General features: G+C 45.1%; 1 protein-coding gene across 1 annotated transcript in view; it reads right to left on the bottom strand.

Annotated features, from left to right (window-relative positions):
• The window catches only part of LOC119391780 (fibrinogen gamma-B chain-like), a 101352-nt gene that overhangs the window by 13631 nt on the left and 64561 nt on the right, over positions 1 to 23160 (bottom strand). Inside the window, 2 exon segments of the mRNA XM_049415399.1 lie at positions 5330 to 5472; positions 11494 to 11687. Coding sequence (XP_049271356.1) covers positions 5330 to 5472; positions 11494 to 11687 — 337 coding nt within the window.

Genomic DNA, 23160 nt, shown 5'->3' on the forward strand with positions numbered 1-23160 from the left:
TCGGATCGCTAGCCTCCACTCTTCGCCGTCCTGTTTCTGCGGTACTGCGCTTTGTACCGTACACGATACGTATGCCATAAATCAAGTTAGCACATCGTGCGCGGGATGAATGGGCAGCGTTGCTGTCGCGAATCACATCTGTGGTTCCTGGAAGCAGGCCTGTAGCCAGGAATTTTTTTCAAGGGCGGGCCCAGTTGCTGAAAACCTTGACTATTGGAAAAAAACCCTATTTTTATTATTTATTTTTGGTAAAAACACCTACTTTACCAAAATTACAGGGGGGGGGGAGGCGGGCCCCTAGCCCCCCCCCCCTCCTTCCTGGCTACGGGCCTGCCATGTCAGAAGTACGTTGCAGCAGTGCGGAAGCTGCAGGGCTTCTTAGCCCATGGGAAACGCCAAAGCCCCTCAAGATGTATTCATCCGCGTCGCGTCGTCTGCTGCGCGTCTTTTTGGCGTCGGCTCGCCCGCTTTTTCGGTGCCTGCTGTCCGCTGTTAACATAGGTTGTTTTCACGCCTCAAAATGTAAAAAAATACATAAGGCTAACATGTCCCCCAGCCCCGCCGCCATCTATACGTATCGTGGCTATTTTAACGTTACGTTTATTATAGCATTCACGAAGCGTGTATCGTTATATCCTCCAAATAAAGTCACTAAGGCTCAGTTCTGGAACAACCGAAAGTAGCTTGATACTGACGACCAGACAGCTCAATATTCAGTTTCCGTTACAGTTTGTGGGTGCCTCAATGTGTAACGTACTGTGCGTGACCTCAGTGGGGCAATAAGTGAATAAACAAAACATGCTTTTCAACGTAAAATCGTGCTGCAATGTTTATTGCGTAACTTCTACAGAAATTGTAATGGGAAAGTTTTTCCAACCTTTAAAAGTCACTGCCATCTCTAGAAACTCCGGTGGCTTTCGAAAGGTGGTTAGAAAAAAGATGTCTTCGAATAACTGCAGCCTTGATCCCAGTGGCTTCAACCTTGAACAGACGGCTTGGACAGTATATTATGCCCTATACCGGTGTTAGCGCCTAACGAGCTCGGTTCTGGTACACGAACTCGATTGTGCAGCGACTGGCTTTGCAAAATTCCGTTTACCACCATCGTTCTCCAGCGTAACTTGGGTCTTTAGATTCACCGCGAGACTCTGAAGTTGAACGATTGCGCCGAAGTTAGTAGCCATCCTTGCTGTGAGTCGTCAGCTTCTCCACAGCACGGGTGAGGCTCTAGTTCGTTTCAACCAGGGACCAGACTAGGGGTGCTATGCAGGATGGCCCGAGTTTGGCGAAACTCGGGATATTTCCGAGCTCTGGCGACACCCCCTTTTGAACGAGCTAATAGTACGATAAGGTGAAATCCATCCCTCAGCGCGCGCTCCGTTCCATTGGTTACGATGGAACGCGGCGTCACGTCAAGGGCGGTCGAGAAGGTTGGGTGGTGTCGTAAAACTAGAAGCACCTTCTTTCATTTGTTTGTCGTTCCACTGAGTGCAGACGTGCACCCTTGCAGGAAAAGTGGCAGAAAGCTGTACTAACTATATTTTTTATGTGTGCGCGGGCCGTTTGAATTCATTTTCGAGCGTTTAATGTCTGCAGCAAGTATCCTTTAGAATAAGCAGCACCGTGGCCTCCGAGATTAGTTCCGACCGAGCGCCTTACAACACCGCGGCTATAGCTATTCGCCGAGGCCACGTGTATAATTACCATGGTCGGCCTGTACATTCTAGCGCGTTGCTCGGCCGGCGCGCGCCCTCGTCGTTCTCTTCTTCATCGTCTGCTCGGTCCCAGAGCACGTGCGCCCGGCTGATTAGCTAATTGGCTGGGCGGTATACCTAGCTAAGTCAGGACGTGCTATGACGAAGCTGATTAGGCCAAATCTTGCTAAGGTCGAGCTAACTAAGCCACGTCTTACTAAGACCATGCTAATGAAGTCGTGTAAAGCTAAGAACAAGGTAATTGAGGTCATGATAAATAACGTGACGCTAATTAGGATCGTGTAATTAAAACCAAGATAATCAAGACCTTTCTCGCCGAGATCGTGTTAATTAGGATCGTTCTAATTACGATTATGCTAATTACCTCTGTACTATTCAGGACCTTGCAAACTAAACCTGTGTAATCAATGCCGTGGTAATTAAAGCATTATTAGTTATTGTTAATTACCGCGACGCTAATTATGAGCGTGCTAATTAGGATCGTGCTCATTAGGATTACGCTAATTACCTCTGTACTATTCAGGACCTTGTGAATTAAACCTGAGTAATTAATGACGCGGTATTTAAAACATTATCAATTAATGCTAATTAACACGACGATAATTACGAGCGTGTAATTAAAACAACGATAATCAGGACCTTACTCACCGAGGACGTGTTAATTGGAATCGTGCTAATTATTATTATGCCAATTACCGCTGTACTTAATTAATGTCGTGGTAATTAAAACATTAACAATTAAGAAAGGACTATTCACTATCATGTTAGTTAAGACCGTCCTAAGCAATACCACCAATATTGAGACCGAACTGACACGGTGATTACACCGAAGCAGACTGAGTAGACGAGCCACGTAAAAGGTGGAAGAAGCTAGGTGATCACAAACTCCACCGATGGCCCAAGCACTGCACAAGCACCGCAAGCTGCACAAATTATTTTACATGCAAAGAAGCTGCTAAGTAGCGTCCACCGCATGAACACTTGAGAGGCACACCGGCACTATGACAGTCACGAGTTGAACTGGGGCCTTTTCAAAATCAAAGAGTTTGTGCCCGAGTTCGCGCGTCAATCAATTTGATTGACAGACGCCCGCGGCGAAGAGCGGGTCCGCCCACCGCGGTTCCTCTTGCAGAGGAGCAGCGCTCACGCAACAATGCCAGCGAGCGGCACGATTCATCTATGAGCTTAATCACACAGACTATGCACACACGCACGAAGAACTAAAGGTTATATAATCACGTGGATACGGTGCCTCGCATTCAATTTCACCGCTCTCACGACGTACCACTCACAGCTATGAAGCAAGTGCCCCTGGTGGCATTTGCGGCGAGAAATGTTATTATTGCTTGTTTGCGGAGACACTGTTTCTACCGATTGGATAATACAAAAAAATGTTCATACGTGCAATGTAAGTATAGCAGTAACCTGTCCATTTATTTATCTGTAATATTCCAGAGAAGCGAAACGAGCTGCACCAGAGTGCTGCGTGGTCGCCCTTGTTGCCTTCGAGAGTGGAAATTTCCATGCACTAGGTGGAACGAAAGAATTTTCCGAAAGAGGACAAACGCCCACGAACACGCCCGTGGGAGGCGCGATCATCAGTTGGCAAAAAGATAGTGCGACAATCACGCTGACGTCGCTGCACAGACGAAATGTTGACTGAGTGGCGGCGCTGACGCGTTCGCACGCGGTATTCCTTTGAAAACCGCCGCAAATGCCGCGCATGCGTTTGTGACGCCATTCTCGTTCTTGTAGTAGTTTTTATCAACGCTTCTATCACGCGCTCCGCACTGTCTTCCTATCATGACCGTCGTAGGGCGGGCTCGGAGCAAACTCGTGTGCCCGAGAAGCTCGGGCCATCCTGCATAGCACCCTAGGCCTCCTGGTTCTGGGACTTTCACAGCAGCGATAAGTGGTGCTGTCGAAGCAAAGCAGGCGCCGATTCAGTCGGCGAGTGTGTCTAGGTGCTGGTGACTCTCATCGTTGGAGCCCGCTTGTAATACGCGTGCTGACTCTAGGAGATATTGCTGCAATAGTTGACGCAGTATAGTACGGCGGCTCTCGCTCGAGAAGTGCGCACCAAGTAATTGGTGCTTTCGGTGCAGCAGTTGTGACGATTTTCAGTGACCTATTTCCTCTGTAAATATAACATGATTGAGCCTATTCTGTTGCGGTGACTAGAGGCGCTGCAGGAACGTGCCTTTGGGATCTTTCTATGCTGTGGAAATGCATGTATCTGCAAGCAAATCGTATAAGCCATTCCGGATATTGGAGGGTAACGCGGCGACGACGTGAATGTAGCTTGCTGTTTCCGGAGTAATGAACCGGATTTTGAACAACTCCTCATTTTTCCCCGCTCAGCTTTGAAAATTGTGCAAGTGAAGTGATGCCGTGGCCCATGGGAAATTAAGTGCCATTTAGCAGAAACAGACGCCGGCTTCTTGGCTCAATAAGCCATTTGAAGCATTCGCTCAGAGAATAAGAGATAAAGTCGCAATAATCGATCGTCGCAAGTTCACACCGCATCGAATCTGCCATTTCTTTAAGATGTCCGTTTATGGAAACGATGAAAAGGAACAGTAATGTATGTAATAGGGGAAAATGTCACCTTGGCTTGACGACAATATCCTATCTCGGTTACACCATATGTCAGGACGGCGTGCTGCCCCATCCTGAAAAAATTCATGTTTTGAGCAACCCTCACGTGCCAACCTGTATTACACATCTGCAGGTATTACTCGGACTCGCGTCGTACTTGCGCAAGTTCTTCCGCAACTTTGCGTCAACAGCAGCACTGCTCACGAACCTGTTAAGGAAAGGAACGCAGTTTCAGTGGGGACCATCGCACGACGACGCCTTCCGGACCCTTAAACATCAACTGACCCATAGCCCTGTTCTGTGCCACTTCAATGAAGAATGGACGACAAAGGTGCACACCGATGACGTGTGGGTGCAAGGAGGCACACCGTCCCCTTCGAAGAAACTATAGGCGAAGTTCGAAGGGCCCTTTATCATTACCAAATAACTGGCCGAGAACACTTGACGAGTGCGGTCCTCAGATTCTGACTCGCGCGCAGACAAAAGGAGGCGAAACAACTTTGCCGTGCATGTGTCGCGGATTAAGAATTGTGTCCGTAGAGACATGTCAAGCGCGAAATCTGTTTTTCTTTCAGAGGTGCACCTTGCGCAGCGTGGTCGAGTGTAATGACGAAGAGCGGCAACGGGCTCGGGCGCTGGGAGCAAGACCAAGGCAAGGAGAAAGACGAGGGCAGAATAGCACAGCCGGTCCAGAGAACGGACGCTGTGTCTACGCTTCTTTCTCTACTTCGTTACATGTTGAAGAAAGGAAGAGGCGATACGCAAGGAAGCTAACCCTTCAAGTTTTCATGATCATTGTAACGCTATTCCTCGCCGCCAACACGGCGTTTCTCTGATTGTCGCGGCCAGCGCAATGGAAGCGTGTCTACTTGTAAAGTCTGTATGCCATCTCAGTTTCACTGCGCGCACTTGAACATGTCGGAATTGAAGAGAAAGGGCGTTGACAAATAAAACGCCTACGACGTCGCCACCCAAAATATGAGAGTTATAGAAGCTTCGCTTAAAATTCCACTTACCGTCCAGCCTCCGCCATCTGCTTCCATATCACAATACACGTCCTTCCCTGTGCGAAACGCTTTTCTGTCGAAAATTCTGAAGACACCACTTTTATGCTGGCCATAACGCAGGAGATCGCTGCACTGTCGAGGTCGATTGCACCCTGCAGAAAACAATTTTGTTATAGATTATTCAAGACGAAGCGCTTTCTTGACCTTCAGTTGTTGTGCTAAATATATCTTCTGGTGTCCCATAAGTTGGAATTCTGGCTAATGTACTTTTTATAATTAGTATATTATCCTATATTAAGGTGTCGCGTTGTCTTCCATTTGTGCGCTTCCTGTAAGTCTGTAAAAACAGCAAAATGTTCTTTCGAACTTTTCTATACGGGGACAAAAGAGAATGGAATAGAGTAATTAAACGCAGAAAAAAAAGTGACACTATCGTCCCCAAAGCACAGCAGTGGTTCAACAACAACAGCTAACTCAGCTATGCAATTTACCATTCTTAATTATATCAGCGCTAAACACTGCAAAAAACCATAGCGTAAATTATCGATACCAACTATAGGCTGTACAGCAAGGGAAAGACCACACGCTCTAATTATTTCAACACTGTAAATTGTGCGTGCGAATTGAGCGCCGTATATTATGTTACCTTGACTGATGCCTCCCCCTTTGCGGATTATGAGTCGCTTTGATTTGGAGGATCAGCTGGAATAAATTTTCTAACCGTGTTAGCTGAACAATCAGCATGGTGCCATGAATGCACATGCGAGCATGAACATATGTAACGCCTTTATTTTAAAGGAGTGGTGACACAAATATTCGGATACAATTTGACTATTGCATCACACTAATGGGTGCATATAGGTGCCGTCTGTACAAAGTCAGCCACAAATACAGCCTGAAGAGTATTTCAATTGAGTTTTGAAGTTCGTTAATGTACCGAGTCAGAAATAGAAGCAAAAAAGGATGATGTCATCGAGCGGGGCATTTTTGTAAACAACCTGCGTCACGAGTTCTGGCCGGGTTACCGGAGGCGTGTACGGGACGGAAAACGCTGGTGGCGACAGCTGATGATGCATAGCATAACCAGATACCTACAAAATAACATTGCAGCGACTTACCCGCTTACTGACTCTGTGTAAAGCATCAGCAGTGAGATAATTAGCAACTCACAGTATTCTCATTGCTTTTTTTTACAAGAATATTAACGCAACAGAGAAAACACAAAAAAAAAATTATAGTTAGACAAAACGTCACAAGATGTCGCTACACGCTCCGCGGCTGTAGGGTGCCTTGATGCCCGCGCGCTCCGCTGAGGGTGAGGACAGGCGCGTCGTCTGCTACGATGGCCGCCATTGCGAATCCCGCCGCAGCTCGGCAGCATGCGGAACGCGCTACACAAAGCGCTTGCGGTGCGCGGATACGTCCGGAAATAAGTGCACGCTATAGTGACGCTAGTGAGCTTTCTCTTTTTCTTTTCTTTTTTAAAGCTTGGGCAGCTTTTATTGCTGTTTTTGCCTAAATGTTTATTGAGGAAACATGTAATTCATCTAAGCTGACGGCCTGTGCATGTGTTATGCGCTAGAGGTAGACGTAGACTGTCATGTTGAAACCCAATCCTCTACCTTACGCCGGAAACGATAAAGTCTAAAGCCTTACTTAATTTTCTCGTAAGCTCTGCATTCCAAATACACAAACAATCGTTTAAAGTATTTGTATACATGTCAGCAGCAGCAGTATATGTATCTGAACACACACAATTTAGTGTTGCGAAGCTACCTAAGCGCGATTAAGGTGGCTCATTTAGCTAAGTTTGCAAACAATTTACTCGTTTATTACAAATGGCATCATACATATTGTACACAGAAAAAAAGGGCCGAGGGGCAGTATGGTGCGAATATCCTGCTAAAATGAAACGAGAGCTTCTTTATCATTATTATTGCTGACATTTCTTGCTCACAATCTGTAGCCGCTACTGTATCGGCATCGAGTTGCACCTTGAGTCCTTATGGAAACGATGAATACGTTGTTAAGTAGTATGCCATAAAACTTTGCATGCGCGCAGTATCAGTGCGTTTTTCCTTCTTTTTGTATCTGCAGTTTCTCTCGCATGCCCAATTGCATGCACATATCATTGAGTATTTCCTATACTGTTTTACACTTTGTGCGGCAGATGCACGGCGTCGTTTATTTGTCTCTTTTAATAATATCTAGGGTTTTACTTGCCAGAACCATGATATGATTATGAGGCACGCCGTAGTGGAGGGCTCCATGAATTTTTACCATGTGGTACCTGCACTGACATCGCACGGTACACGGGCTTCTAGCATTTCGCCTCCACCTAAATGCGACCGCCGCGGCCGGGATCGAACCCGTGACTTTCGGGTCAGCAGCCGAGCTCCGTCACCACTATACCACCGTGGCGGACGTCTTTTTTAAGTCGAAAGCCTTAAATGCCTCATCAAACGCAAAATTTGACCGTCGGCGTCCCGCGTCTACGGCGTCAGCGTACCACGACGTTGGGGGCGAGGGATGCAAAAAATCATCGTCACGTGATGACGTCACCATATGACATCATCATGGTTTCACAAATTTGGCGTGACGTCATATGATGCCGTTATCGCATGACATCGTAGCTTGGTCAAAAGTGGCCAGATCACGAAGGCAGTGCAAAACCAGGTGAGGTGCCTCCGATCTTGGAGGCAATGTTAAACCGCGCTTTGTGCGCAAAAAACGGAGAAGAAGATGGCTTTCGCTTTCGAGCCGTCCTAAGCGAACGCATAAGGGAGCCTGTGAGTTTTTATTTCATTAACTGGTTTTATATGACGTACTCATTGTACAACTTGACTTTGTTTCTTGTATTTTTTTACTGACATAACGTGTCTACTGTAAACAATGTTTACCCGTCTTCTTGTTGTTTTCATGCGTCGTCTTTGCATAGACGCTTCGCGAGAACTGTTTGTATGCGCATTCCTGTATGAGCTTTCAGGGCTTACATTATTAATAAATAAATTATGCTTGCTCAAAGAAATAAGATACTCAGTGTGTGTGTGTGTGTGTGTGTGTGTGTGTGTGTGTGTGTGTGTGTGTGTGTGTGTGTGTGTGTGTGTGTGTGCGTGCGTGTGTGTGTGTGTGTTTGTGTGCGCGCGCGTTATTATCCAGTGTACAGGCCATTTATTTGTGCGCATTTACGCTGCGCTGACAGAAGCAATTGCACAAATAAAACGCAGATTACATAATAAAACACAACTGCCACTAGTCGATTCACAGTGATCGTAAATTATTAAAAAAACAGGAACTGCGTAATTATTTAAGACAGGACGAAAATGTAACCTTGAAACACACAAACAGAGATGGATAAAAAACATTTAACTGCACACATACATACATGGGCATCAGACCAGCACAGAAGGCGCACTTGAAACACGGAAAGGAATGTAAAAAACAAGAACCCTGTGGTTTTAGTTATGGTGCTTGACTGGTGACCCGAAAGTTGCGGGATGGAATCCCTGCCGCAGCGGCCCCATTTCGATGGAGGTGAAATGACAGAGGCCCGCGTACTTAGATTTATGTGCACGCGTTAAAGAACAACAGATGGTCAAAATTTCAGGAGCCTTCCACTATATACGGTGCCTCTCATAATCATATCGGGGTTCTTGGGACGTAAATTCTCACAAATAATTATTATTAGGAAAAAAGGAGGATCTGATCTGCAGACAAACACGCATATTATATTCCATGATACATTTCAAATCACAAAAATGGCGAAAGCAAAAATCAAAGGCAGATACAGGACCAACCAAGTGCAGTAAAGAATGTATGCGAAGTAAAATGCAGGATTCATGCACACGTGAACCAAAGCATTTTGAGCATGTAGCTGATATCAGTGTGCCCATTTATTACGCAAGGTTAACAACTGCAAAATTATTCTTGCATGTGCATTCAAAATACCGGCTGGAAACGTACGCTGCAAGTGCATAATGTGTTCTTCGGATGCCGCTTGTCACGTTTGATTTTTACTCTCCAAAGAAACCTCGTATCTTCTAAAACGATACAGCTCCCAGCGTTTCTGGAATGACTGGTGCACTGCGGCATGCAACACCCGGCCATGGTGACGGTAGCGAGCGCATAAAACTGGAGGGAAACGAGCACCGACCCAAAAACAGCACGCGCGCCACGCACAAGTGACCGGGCGGGGGATTCAAAATGGCGGCGACGCTGCCGCCAAGGCCGAGGAGGCGGCATCTGCCCTTTCAAAAGCTGACACCACTCTAAGCGGGGGCGCGCGCATCGAGGCACTCTACGCGGCTGCTGCTACTGCTGCAACCGTCAACAGCTCCGGTAACCAGGTACCCGCAATCGATAGGAAGTCTACAGACAAACTAAAGCTCTCTGATGCCGTGATCATACTGCGTAGTGGACAAATAACTGCTTCGGCCTTCGGACGTGGGTACGTGGGATTGGTATGCCTTGAGAACGCAGCGTTGGCCAATCTAAATACGAGTCAGTAAAGCGCACATCACGTCATTTGCATGTTACACATAGACACTGTTACGCAGTGCCAATGTTATGATTTCACTGCTTCCGTCATCACTTCTCAATCTCCTGCTTTAGAAATGATAGAAGCGAAAATTTTTCAGCACGTCTAATGCTGCGGCTGCTCGGAACCTCATGGAAAACGTCGCCTCAGTTGGATGACGACAAGAGCAAAATCGCAGCCACCTGCGAAATTCACAAAGTAAATCGAGCTTTTCTGACTGATTTATACAATCCTCCCAGCTCTTTCATCCATCGCCGCACTAGATAAGCAATATTGTTTGACGATTGAGAAAACAAGCACTCGCAATCAACACGGCAGAAGCTGGCCAGTGATATCTCTGGCTCTCACGGTCACCTGATAGTATTTTTTAACAAGTAGGCCGACCACGTCACGGCGCCACCAAGTGGTCTTCGAAATCGAAACTGCCTCTGGTCGTAACATACGACCACATAGTTAAACATCACTTTCGCGCTGGGGCAAATGAGTTTCATTTCCGCTATTAACGAGTCAGTAGCCACTAATTAAGAGAAATAAACAGAGGTTCACAAATTTTCTGTCACCACTCCTTCGAACACTGCATTTCTCATTTCAGCGCTTATCTGATGACGCGTATCTGATGCCGTGTATGTGCGATACTGAGAGGCAATCCGGAGAGAATTTTTGGATTAGTTGGTCCATGGGAAGCTTTGTGGTATGCCTTGTTTTGAGAGGGACGCGATGTCAAGGATATGTACACTGCTGTGCACTAGAAATCGCAGACGCAGTTTTTTTACAGCGTCGCTTTCTACTTTGTACTGCTCACACAGTATCAGAAGTCGCACAAGTTACACAATATCAAGCTCCTTTGGCAGGCTCCGTGAATGTGTCTGAGCCCCGCAAATATGTCAAATCAGTTGCCTGACCCGTAGCCTATAATTTATAAGAAAACGCGGCGAGCTATAACAGCGAACTACAAGGATTTTAGAGTGCCCTGGTAAGCTGCAGTTGTCAATAAGCAATCGGTGTGCTGGTGTAACAGTCTACAGCAATGTTATGATATATGTATTTGTTGATTCAAACCAAATGCATTACGATTAACACAGTTAAAGAGTTAAGCAACGAACCGCACGGCTAACCTACGCTGACAGTTCTTTTCCTTAGTCGGTGCCGCCACACGTGTGCTAGCTCCAACCGCAACGTCCTCACAGTATTCTAGAATAGGCACGACGTCGTTCTGACAAGATTTCTCTTGTTGACGTTCCGCACTGCAAAGTGAACGCAGGAACGTCGTCATCGGTTAGCAAGTGAGGCTAAATCATTGTGGTGCTCTTGAGTTATCTTGTCGATTAGTTACGCCTTGCAACAAGCAACTGCTAATAGATTTTTCTCGGACGAGACAACTGATTGACAAATAAAGCTTTGATCACAAACACAACGATTAGTGTATAAGGAATTCAACATTGTTGCCTTGAGTGCAAAATTCTAGTACTTTGGAATATCCCTTAAGAGGCTTTAGCCGGTAAAAAATCGATCACATTAGCAAATAACACCTCGCCGCTTCTATATACACAACGGTCCATTTTATCATAAAAGCTAAGTGATACAGTAACATGCCATGTGCGCCCCCAACTGGGAGTAAATAAAACAGTGTGCTTACTTTTCACGTATTGCAACAAATGCAGGAACTCTTGAAGTTTATGACCCGCTTTCTCCAGGGGTTCCTCTATCAGCTCTTCGACATCCGCCTTTCGTTTTATTTCCGATGTAAAAGTCCCAGCGAAAATGGATGCCGTTACAAGAACGTCAAGAACGACGAAGCGGCTTCTCATCTTACTCGTGGCGGCCTCGGCACTGCAAGTAGAGATTCATGGATATCTTTTGTAGTGGTTATCAAATGGGCCATTGCGTGACTAGCCTATGAATGCAACGACACTTGGTCTCTTGGCGTAGGATGGGGGAGGCGGATGATGTTTGTGAGAATACAATACGCGGACTGTGCATTTCCGCGTGCGTTCCTTGAATAGGGTCCCAGAAGGGACAGAGCCACGCCTGTCGCCACTACATACAGCCTCTATGGATAAATATAACTTACGAATGGTTATTAAACAAACTTCAACTAGCGCCCTCCTACAGAACCTCACCCTCATCCCCTAGCACTTCTCTTTGACACATTGCACCATAACCTAGCATGTGGTTTTACACACCAGTTGGGGCTTACAAATATACTTTATCTCACAAGCTAGTTGCAGCACTGTGAAAGCTACGGGGCTGCTTAGCCAATAGGAAGTGAGAACAGCCCTCACGATGTATTCATGCTCGCCGCGCTGTCTCCATAGCGTGTGCGCTCATGCGTTTGGTGTGTAGAGCGAGCACGCGGCAGCGACCAACGCTTTTAGCGTTATGCAGCAACGGCAGTGCAGGAAAAACACGCGTTAGGCGACTAAATCGAGCAAACAGTACCAACCATTGCGCTCAACGTTGGGCAGTAACGGTTATGCCGAAAAAAGCCAGAGTTCTGCGCCAAGGGCGAGGCAATGAATGCGATTGCAAGAAATTGAAATCTCACACGAAGAACGACAAGCACCTCTAAACATGCAGCGCGCCGCTGCATGTTTAGTAAATTGGTCGTACAAATATTTGTTAGTGTGTACCCTCATAACACCTTTTCTTATCATTTGTCAAAGAAAGCAAAGCATATGTTTGCAATAACTTTAGCGTAAATGGCATCATATGAAGGTATCACTGACGAAGAACGTTATAATAAACAAGTCAGGCTAACAATATTCTGCTTATGCACTTGCAGAACCGTTAATTTGTGCGATAATACATACAACTGCAGAGAAGCGGCAAACGAGGATTGGCATTAGAATATCACAGGGTTAGTTCTAGGGGTAGGAGAATACCGAGGAATTGCGATACGGCAGACAAAAAACTTGGAGGACGCTTGAGCTTCGCCTTCAAGAGTAGAACGCGATAGCGTAATCGGGACCCGCGCGCATCACCTTCTCAATTGTTAGCGTGGCTTCGGTTCTCGGTGCATGCCTCAACCGTACCGCAAGGAAACGAATGGCTGTGCGCGTAACATTGGCCGTTTGAAACTATCCTAGAATGCCTACTGCGAGTACAGTTGTTAAGTGCCCACTACACCATAATTATTCCTATTGCGAATCAACGAAGGCCCACTACGCGTCCGTAAGGCAACACGCGAACCTACGCAGCTGCTCACTTTGTTGATGCTTTTGCAGTTGACGATGATTAAATTTGTCTGAGGCCTTTATTATACCCACTCTTTGCGCAATTCACATGTTTTCACGCTTGGCGCATATCTAGCGCTCCTGCCAAGCAATATTACATGCGTTAAGGAGACTCCTACTACGTGAAATTCATATAGTGTTTTTTTTTTTTCGATGCTGTTGCAAGGAACAGCATGACACTGTGGTAGAACACCTGCTAGCCACGCAGATGGCATAGGTTCGATTCTCACCCTAACAGAACTTTTGTTTATTTTATTTGCATCTTTCTCTATTTCAGGACACGGACAAGATGATAATGTTTCGCTCACAACCAGCGGCGCCGACACCGACACCGGAATTTCTGCGAAACAAGCTCTTAACGCTATTGCGTTAAATTTCATCCATTCATTCCTACATTCACTCGTTCAAATTTTTTCTGAAACTGCTCGTGACCAGCTGTGTGCCTTTGTAAACGTGTGCTTTTGTTACACAAGAAAAATACAAAAATTAATGAGACAAAACTTGAAACCCGAAAAAACACCGTTATAGGATTGATAGCAAAAAGGCAAATTATCAAAAATCGAGCGCGCAGTTCGACCAGAATGAACTCGTACCAACTCGCCCAACTCTCCACGCTGCTTAATCAAAAATCGAGATCAGGAACGCAGCAGTTACTGGACTTGCAAGTATCAAGATAATAGCGCAAGATATTTTGTTGTATTACAAAACGTGTGCCCTCGTTACATGTAAATATTGAATTGTAGAACACGATGCTGGTATTACACTAGCGCTCGTTTTCTGTATCATACACAGTTAACGAAACCGACAGACAATCAAGCCCAGGGAAGCATAGGGGATATTATTTGTGGTTGCTTAACTGTAAATTGGTATGGGAGTGTAAGAAGGTTTGACGAGTAAGACTTTCTGGTGATTACATCCCTAACGTGAAAATGATGCCGCATACGTTGTCAAAACATTTCCTACCAATAAGTGGGGCACATTCCCGTATACCACTGGCCGCGATATGTGGGTATGCGCCAAAGGTGATTGACGGTTTATATCTACTCCGGAACGGCGAGAACAGACACTGTTAATTTAAGTGCGAAAGCGTTAAGAAAGACCGACATCGGCAGCGTTGAGCCAACCCGACGAGTGTAAAAAATAAAAATCAGTATCCCAGCAGGGATCGAACTCAAGCATTGTGGGTGGCAGTCAGATATTCTACCACAGAGCCACCGCCAGGTCTATGAAACTACTCTGGTAAAGACCCTATGCAGGTGTCATGTCGGTGCAACGTCAATTGTGGTTGTAGTGCTGACTATCTATTTTTTAGTACAAAGCAATAAACATTACATATGTACTCCTATGATACAGGCGTCATGTCGGGTTAACGTAAATTGTGGTTGCATGGTCTACTCCGCTTTTGTAGCAGTGATCTATAGAAATTAAAAAGAAATTGAAAGGAACGAAGGCGCGGCCAAGCAGCTATGGCAGGAATCATGACTAAGCAGCAAACGGCAACCCACAGTGTCTAATAATGTCCTATCATCGGCACTGCTCATTGAAGCGCTTCATTTTGTTTTCCTGCTTTTGGCAACGGACGGGTTAGTAATTCTGTACTTCCTCTCGCGGTCAAAGCAAGATAACCTTTTATCACATCCCCTCTGATATTACATCATGCAGGAACAAAATAGTAGTTTTATCAGTTAGCGGACAGCGCCCAATGCTTTTGCTGTCGGCTAGCCAGTGTAAACCAACAGGGCACGTCTTTGTTGTAAGGCGCTATTGCCACATAATGTTCGCACATGTACCGGCTTTCTATATGTGGACCGTCCAGCAAGCCATTTACACCTTAGACACTACGCTTCTTTTGCGATGCATACTCTCTCTTCTCTCTCATCCCTCCTCTCTATTTCTCGTCTTTCTATTCCCCTTCCCCGATCCCCCAGTGTAGGGTAGCCAACCGGAAGTGTTTCTGGTTAACCTCCCTGCCTTCTGCTTTTTCTGTTTCCTTCCTTCCTTGCGATGCATACACCTGTTACCCATGCTGTATAAACAGAAATGTCAGGCCCCGACGCGTCAAATGGGTTTGTACACGTGATATAATGCTATGACTGTAGTAATGTACTAAATATTTGAACCTATAGAAGGGTTTCGTATCAATATTAACAACATTTCTAATAATAATAATATAATAATAATAATAATAATAATAATAATAATAATAATAATAATAATAATAATAATAACAATGAACCAAATGCATACCTGGCGACCTCTAAGAATACCGAAATTTTCTTACATTACGAGGACCGCAGAGCCTTGCGCAGTGGGCTCGCTTAGACAAAGGGAAAAAAAGCGCTTTGTCAAAATTACCTGACGTCAGTTCCTTTAAAACACACAAAAATATATTTAAAAATTGAAGGACACGTGGAGACAATGTGCGAACGTCTGCTTTACGCACCAGCACGGCAACCACGTCAGTGTGTCCTCGTTGGCTTCTTTTGTCTTTAGATCGTTATGTTGCATGACCTCGCTCTCGCGCTTGTCATTCTCCCTCATCCATTATAAAACAAATCTGAATTTCGTTGAAGCGCTGTTGACAGCGACACTGACGTATGCATAGCGGGCATTCGCTCCTGTCAACGCAAAAGGGTACCCTTCTAATGAAAGCGACTCCCATAAAAACACTCATTCGTCATATTCAAATTTGAAATACGAAATATTGAAGCTACAAAAATGTTTTTTTTTGTGCTTCCAACGTACCTGCGTGTATTATATTATATGGCTGTCTCGGACTCTACCGAATGCGCTGTGTTGCTACGATGTGATATGGCAACATTGTGCCGTCTGCTTTATGATATGATGCTCCATTGGTAGTTGGAGATTTATTTCAGTATTTTTATGTATGGTTCCTTTAAAGCCTGCTGTCATAATGCCGGCATGGTGCTCATATGTAGACTTAATAAAACACTTTCTCGTAATCTATGAGTGTTATATAGAAGGATTAGTCGTATTCCGCTTATTCCCTATCACCTGACTGAAAGTGGGAATATGGTCAACTGTAGAGTTTTGATTCGCTGAATTTTAAAGTCACCCTAATTGTTTTAGCAATTACCATTGTAAATAGCTTGTAGGCAATAGCCGTAAGCTGATCAGCCTGTAATTTTTTAAGCCCTTTACGTCCCCTTTCATACAGATTAAAATATATTCGCATTCTTTGAAGCTTCCAGTAGACACTCAGTCAAGAGATACTGCGCATGCAAGGTGACCAGTTTTTCTGGACCAATCTTTCCACTGTCTTCCCAGAGATCTAATTTCGCTCTACTTTGATCAAAATTTTGACGCCACAGCTTTCGTCGCTCCCGGCAGGTAATGAAAACTTCCATGCAATCAGCACGATGAGGTAAAGGAAATCACATAGGCCACCTTTGTAGGAGGCTTTGTGCGTTTTCCTTATATCCATCTGGCACTCCCACTGAGCTAGTCTGGGCAGTCGTATTTAGCCTCTAGTAAGAACATTAGATATTTCCCGATGACTGAGACCCAACACAAACACATCAAACGAGAGAATGTCTTAAAAAAACTGGGTGATTTTCTGTTTTGGACTGTCTCACGACTTTCTTTTTCTAAAATTTCAAGTGGTCTCTAAATCAAGCTGTTTATTTTTTGCGCGCGCTACAGAGACCCATGGTTAGAATGCCAGGAAGAACTTAATAATGGCTTATAGAAGCACCGACCTGGTGGACCGAGAAAGTTTAAGATTTTTATCTGGTACAGCTCTTTAGCATCGGCTGCATGGAAACAGTTGTAGTAGACAAACGCTCTCTTGTAATGCACCCCTGAGAACGATGCGAATAGTCGTGTCTTTATTGCCACAGGTTAAGACATGCAGTGTTTGGTTTCCTTAAAAAATGATGAGTCAAACTCCAGGCAGCAGTACTTTAGGTGTATTTATATCATACGCTAAATACATTTGCAGGTCACATGAGACGCTGGCACCTGAAAAAAAAATTGATATACAGAGGCCCTAGAAGGCCTTTTGTGCGCGTTAATGCAATGAAGTGTTGAAATAATTGAAGCGATAGCCATATATGTCTCATAAGTAAAAATGTCCGTTGTCCGTCGTCGGCCGCTGTCAGTGGCATGAACACGAAGGTACCAAAAGTCTCATGATTCCACGACACATCAAATGGTGCTAATAGCGGATTGTCATATGACATCACGAATGACGTCATGTTGTGATCTCTTTGTGGCATGGAGAGAATTAGTGTTGTAATAGTGACGCTGAGAATGGCGTCATCACATGATATCATCGCTTCGTGAAAGGTGGGCTGATCCCGTAGACAGTGCAACGCCGCGTGAGTTGCAGAAAGCCTCCGCAGGGTGTGGGGAGGGACAGTGCAATGGACAGATAACTTCAAATGTTGTAATTCGTGTCGCGTGTGAGCATAGGCGTTCGTCTGCGGTCTCGTTAGCGCTACCTATAAGCGGTTGTCAGTGTTTTTTTCTGTGACACGCTCACTTGGTGTGTCGGGTAGGCTGCGGTAATCTATCTCTGTGTAAAACATGTCATGAATGTCATGTCATGTCACGTCATCGACATGTCATGTTCTCAGAAGGCATTGGCATGCCCAACATTTGGTTTACTGAAACATAGATTTGCTCACAGCCATACAGAGTGCTTCGTGCGGTTCTTGTTTTCATCGAAAGAGTACATAGGCAATTACAAGATAATGATTCAGGTTCATGTTTTCAAATCTTGTGCAGACGCTTCATGTGCTCGCAATGTATTTTGACGGTAACTTAATTTGTGCAACATGGACATGATGGTAACGTAAATACGTGGCAGCTCCTGAGAAATATGACATACAAACTACCTTCGCCCATCTACACAAAAGTTATGTCGATAGATTTTCATGCATTTAGCGCTTGTGTTTTCACCCATAATTATTCGCTATGCTGCGCATATCTCGTTATACTGCACAGATATTCAAACAATAATTTCTCCGGGCGTGTAGACAGTATTCAGGCGGCAGTTCACCGCTTTTTCGAGCATCGTTATTTTTTATTCACTCTTTTCCAGTCTACTGTTCTGCGCTAGTTAGGACATTTACGAATTGAAAGGTTAATGAGCTCTGACCCTGGCTTTTGTGGAGTGCAAGCTGACTCTGTGCGTTTCCAGGGCTAGCCCAGCCTAAGTTTTGAGCAAGTTGTGCATTTCGGTTTTGTTACTCCTCAGGCACTTCCCATGCACTCCCCATGAGCGCCAATCTTTGATCATGGGAAAGGAGGCGTGAACTAATCAGTGGAGTGACATTAAAATGCGACTGAAGGAAAAGCTCTATAGTTATCAAAAACAAATATTTCCGCTTTTTAGCCCGAAGTTGTCTATGACAAGATCCGGGATTTCGTGGCGTCCACGGGACAAAGAATATTCTTTCAGGCTTCCGGAGATGCGGGTAGCCGTTCACTCTGGAGCACGATGAAATGTAACCAGTAGCGGGCAACATCAAACAATTAGCAGAATGATAAAAATGAAGCATTTGGGCCGTGACACTTTCGCATATGACGCCTTACCTGCCCCCGGAAAATTATCTTCCCAGCAGTGCATTTGTATTTGGAAGCGAAACCGACTTTAATAAGAGGATCGGTGTTGACTTGGTCTCTGCAAGCTGACTTTCTACTCGGAGCAACAGCAAAACATTAGGAAAGATATAAAGCACTTCCTACGGCCGTCACATTTCGATATAAGACCGCTTATATTGCCCTAATAAGATGCCTTCCCAGAACTGAATTTTTGTTTAGAAGTGAAACCTAATTCAATGGGATCGTTGTTAGCTTCGTCTTTGTAAGCTCGCTTTGCTGCTTGGTCAAGCAGTAAACATTAATACCAACAATCAAGGAGAGCCTAAGGCGACCACGTTTCCCTATAGGACGGCTTATATTGCCCCTGGAAAAATGTCTTTGTAGCAATGAACTTGCGTTTAGATGTGAAGCCGACTGTATGGGAATGGGTGTTAGCCATGGTACGTCGTCGAACCCCTTCTTCCAGACACATGTGGCTCATACCCGTATACGACGGGCCGCGGTATGCGGGTATACGCGCGTCACAGGTAATTGAAAGTTTATATCTACCCAGGAACGGCAAAAACGGACATTGCTAATTGAAATGCGAGAGCGCTAAAAATCAACATCGGCAGCGTTGACCCTACGAATGCAAGGAATAAAAATCAGGATCCCAGCAGTAATCGAACCCACACATTCTGCGCGGCAGTCAGCTATTCTACCACAGAGCCACGCCATGTCTCGAAACTGCTTTGGAAAAAGACCCTATGCATCCGTAATGTTGGTCCAACGTCAATTGTGGTTGCAGTGCTCGCTATCTAATTTTATAACAAAGCAATAAACATTACCTAAGTGCTCCTATGATACAGGCGTTATGTCGGGTTAACGTCAACTGTGACTCCAGAGTTGGCTCCGCTTTTATAGCAGTTTATGAAACATTAATATGTGTTCCTATGATTCAGCAAGCTATATTCAAGCGTTGCTCTACCCCGGAGGAATACGCTAACGAAATATACGTATGATGTTCACATCATCGCACAATAAAGTGTGCTTAGTTTCGATAATACTGACGTCTCTGCACACCATAAGTTGCTCTTTAAACGCCAGTGTAGTAGACCTTTGTCGTAAGCCCACGATGTGCACGCAACTACTACACTTACAAAAACACGTCGCACCAAATTATGATTTATGGCGTAGTGGGTACGTTGCCAAACTACTTGTATAAGTAGCCCCAAGGGAGTTTACAACGGGCTCTAGAAATGCAGCTCGACCAGCTTTCGCTGTGCCTATGCTGCGCTTTCCGCGCAGGCCTGGCGTATTTTTTTCATTACAGGCGATATCGCACCGGCCCTACCGTTTTCGGTTTCGTTATAAAGATATTATATCTCATTCAAATGAAGCGTGATGAACCATGTTCTTATTTTGTTCGATATAACCAATTATTTGCTATATCAATGTTTCTTATAACGAGGTTCAGTTGTATTACATAGGATTCTGGCAGCGCGGGCATATGTAGGTCATGTTTTATTAAGCAGTAACTTTCATGCACGACTTTTAGGTGTAACATCAGAATAGGTATTCTTAGAATATTGCACAAAACAAGTAGAACTCCAGTAAGAACGCCAATAGAGCTCCTCGACTTACATGACATTCGTATAGGGTGTTTTTTTTTCGGAAGCAATTCGAAGCAATGCCACTGTTCTGTGATTCAACACCTGCTTGTCATGCAGAAGGCCTGGCTTGTATTCCCACTCGAGCCGAAATTTCTTTATTATTTATTTTTTTTATTAACACGAAAGTGTTGTATGCCGGGGTCCACCAAGACTTCAGTGACGTATTTGCGTCGCGGAAATGACGTCGAAAAAATTTACACGATCAGATGGCAAAAAAAAAAAGAGTTCCGTCATTGGGCATCGAACCCACCACCGCTCTGTCCGCAACAACAGATGCCGGGCAGATGCTGCGCCACGGTCACAGATTCTAGATGCTGTACAAACGCGCCTTTTATATCTACCACTCTCCCGGTCGGCGGGTAGGTGTTGCCCTCTGGGAGCGGTAAAGTAAAGTAATTCGTCATTAATGTGGCCTCCGCGATTAGCATTTGCAACACGTTACACGTCCGTCCCATTCGGCGCGTTTTCAATAGAAGTTCAATTTTGTCAATGCCTTAACACACCGCGAGGTGGCGATCTTAGACCAAGCATCGTAAAAGCGTCGGCCTCGCTCATACTCATAGCATTCCGCGAATGCAAACCAAAAATAGCTCTGCGACGCGCGCCTGCTTCACCTGCCCGTAACACCGCGTTCCCCGCTCACACGCTCGCCCCGAGAAAAATCGCGGCCGGGCTACTGGGGCGGCACGACGCGCTTTGCGTTTCCCTCTAGTCCGGGTGTGGTGTTCAATCACATTTTAACATGCCACGGGACGGCGACAAAGTTCTGTGTCCAATATGCGACGCTCTTCTGGCTATCACACCTCGTTCGCTGATTACGCTTTCACCGTTAACTACTACAGCTACCACAAGGGTTTGTTTAATCACTTAACATGGAAGTTAGTCGTCGGGATGGAGATGTACCACCAATCATCAAAGTGGTTGCATCCACGTTAAACGGTGCCATAATAATAATAATAATAATAATAATAATAATAATAATAATAATAATAATAATAATAATAATAATAATAATATCTGGGGTTTAACGTCCCAAAACCACGATGTGATTATGAGGGACGCCGTAGTGGAGGGCTCCGGAAATTTCGACTACCTGGGGTTCTTTAACGCGCACCTAAAGCTAAGTACGCGGTAAACGGTGCTATAGCTGCCAGACATCAATATGCATTGTGCAAACTCTCTTATATCAATTCAGTTACTTCTGTAAGGGCACGCTTTACTTTCGTGTTATTCCGATTCATATGACGAAGGGATCAACCATCTTTTTGCATCTGTCTGGAGTTTTCGCTCACGGACAACGCTGTTTTTCGATCCCAACCAACGATGCCGACGCCGACATCGGAATTTCTTCGAAACGAGCTCATTAGCGCTGTCGCGTTAATAGCTCGTTTTAACGCTGTCGTGCTATTTTAAGCCGCCATATTTGCCCTATATAACGGAATAACGATCCTTTGGAGCTAGGAAGTCTTGAGGAGCATCGCCTCTATTTTTTACCCCGTTCTGCTGATCTAACGTCATAAAAAGATGGTTGATCCCTCCGTCATAGGAATCGGAATAACGCGAAATTAAAGCGTCCCCTTACAGAAGTAACTGAATTGATATAAGAGAGTTTGCACAATGTATATTGATGTCTGGCAGCTACAGCACCGTTTACCGTGTACTTAGCTTTAGGTGCGCGTTAAAGAACCCCAGGTGGTCGAAATTTCCGGAGCCCTCCACTACAGCGTCCCTCATAATCACATCGTGGTTTTGGGACGTTAAACCCCAGATATTATTATTATTATTATTATTATTATTATTAATATTATTATTATTATTATTATTATTATTATTATTATTATTATTATTATTATTATGGCACCGTTTAACGTGGATGCAACCACTTTGATGATTGGTGGTACATCTCCATCCCGACGACTAACTTCCATGTGAAATGGTTAAACTAACCCTTGTGGTAGCTGTAGTAGTTAAAGGTGAAAGCGTAATCAGCGAACGACGTGTGCTAGCCAGAAGAGCGTCGCATATTGGACGCAGAACTTGGTCGCCATTCCACGGCATGTTAAAATGTAATTGAACAACACAGTCGGACTAGAGGGAAACGCAAAGCGCGTCGTGCCGCCCCGGTAGCCCGGCCGCTATTTTTCTCGGGGCGAGCGTGTGAGCGGGGAACGAGGTGTTACGGGCAGGTGAGGCAGGCGCGCGTCGCAGAGCTATTTTACAGCGAAAGCTGTTATGAGATCATTTCACCGGCCGTTTTTGGCGCCGTAGTTGTCCGCCGCCGCCGCCGGTGTCCGTAACCACTATCGCTCGAAATAAGAAAAAAAAAAACGAAATAAGAAAACAATTCCACGATGGAACGAGGTGAGAACCTGGGTCCTCTGCGTGGGAGCCCAGTATTCAACCTTTGAGCCATGCCGGTGCTTGAAACTGCTTTGCAAAAAGGTCCTATACAGGCTTCATGTCGGGAAGGAACCACATTAACATATGCAGTATAGCGTGGCAGAAGAGTAAAATAAACACCAAGCGTCGCACAACGCGAATTCTGTAATCAGGCGTCACACAATGCGAATTGCGCAACGAGAAGGTTGTTTAATGCTTCCAACCCATTACAAAGGGCTCCGCCATAATTCTTCATCGTCATCAGGCACAGCATCAACAAAGTGCGCATAATGCCTTACATGCGTTTAGCAGGTACCACGGCTCTCCGTAGAATGACGAAAAATGGCATAATGCCTGCTTTCCTACTTCTCAAAAATTACAATGATTTATAGCATAGTGGGTTCCTCGCAAGTGCACTTGTATTAGTTGCCAAGGAAGCCCATAAGCGTATGATCCATTTCCTCGGGGTCC

This window comes from Rhipicephalus sanguineus, chromosome 4, assembly GCF_013339695.2.
Source record: "Rhipicephalus sanguineus isolate Rsan-2018 chromosome 4, BIME_Rsan_1.4, whole genome shotgun sequence".
NCBI lineage: Eukaryota > Metazoa > Arthropoda > Arachnida > Ixodida > Ixodidae > Rhipicephalus > Rhipicephalus sanguineus.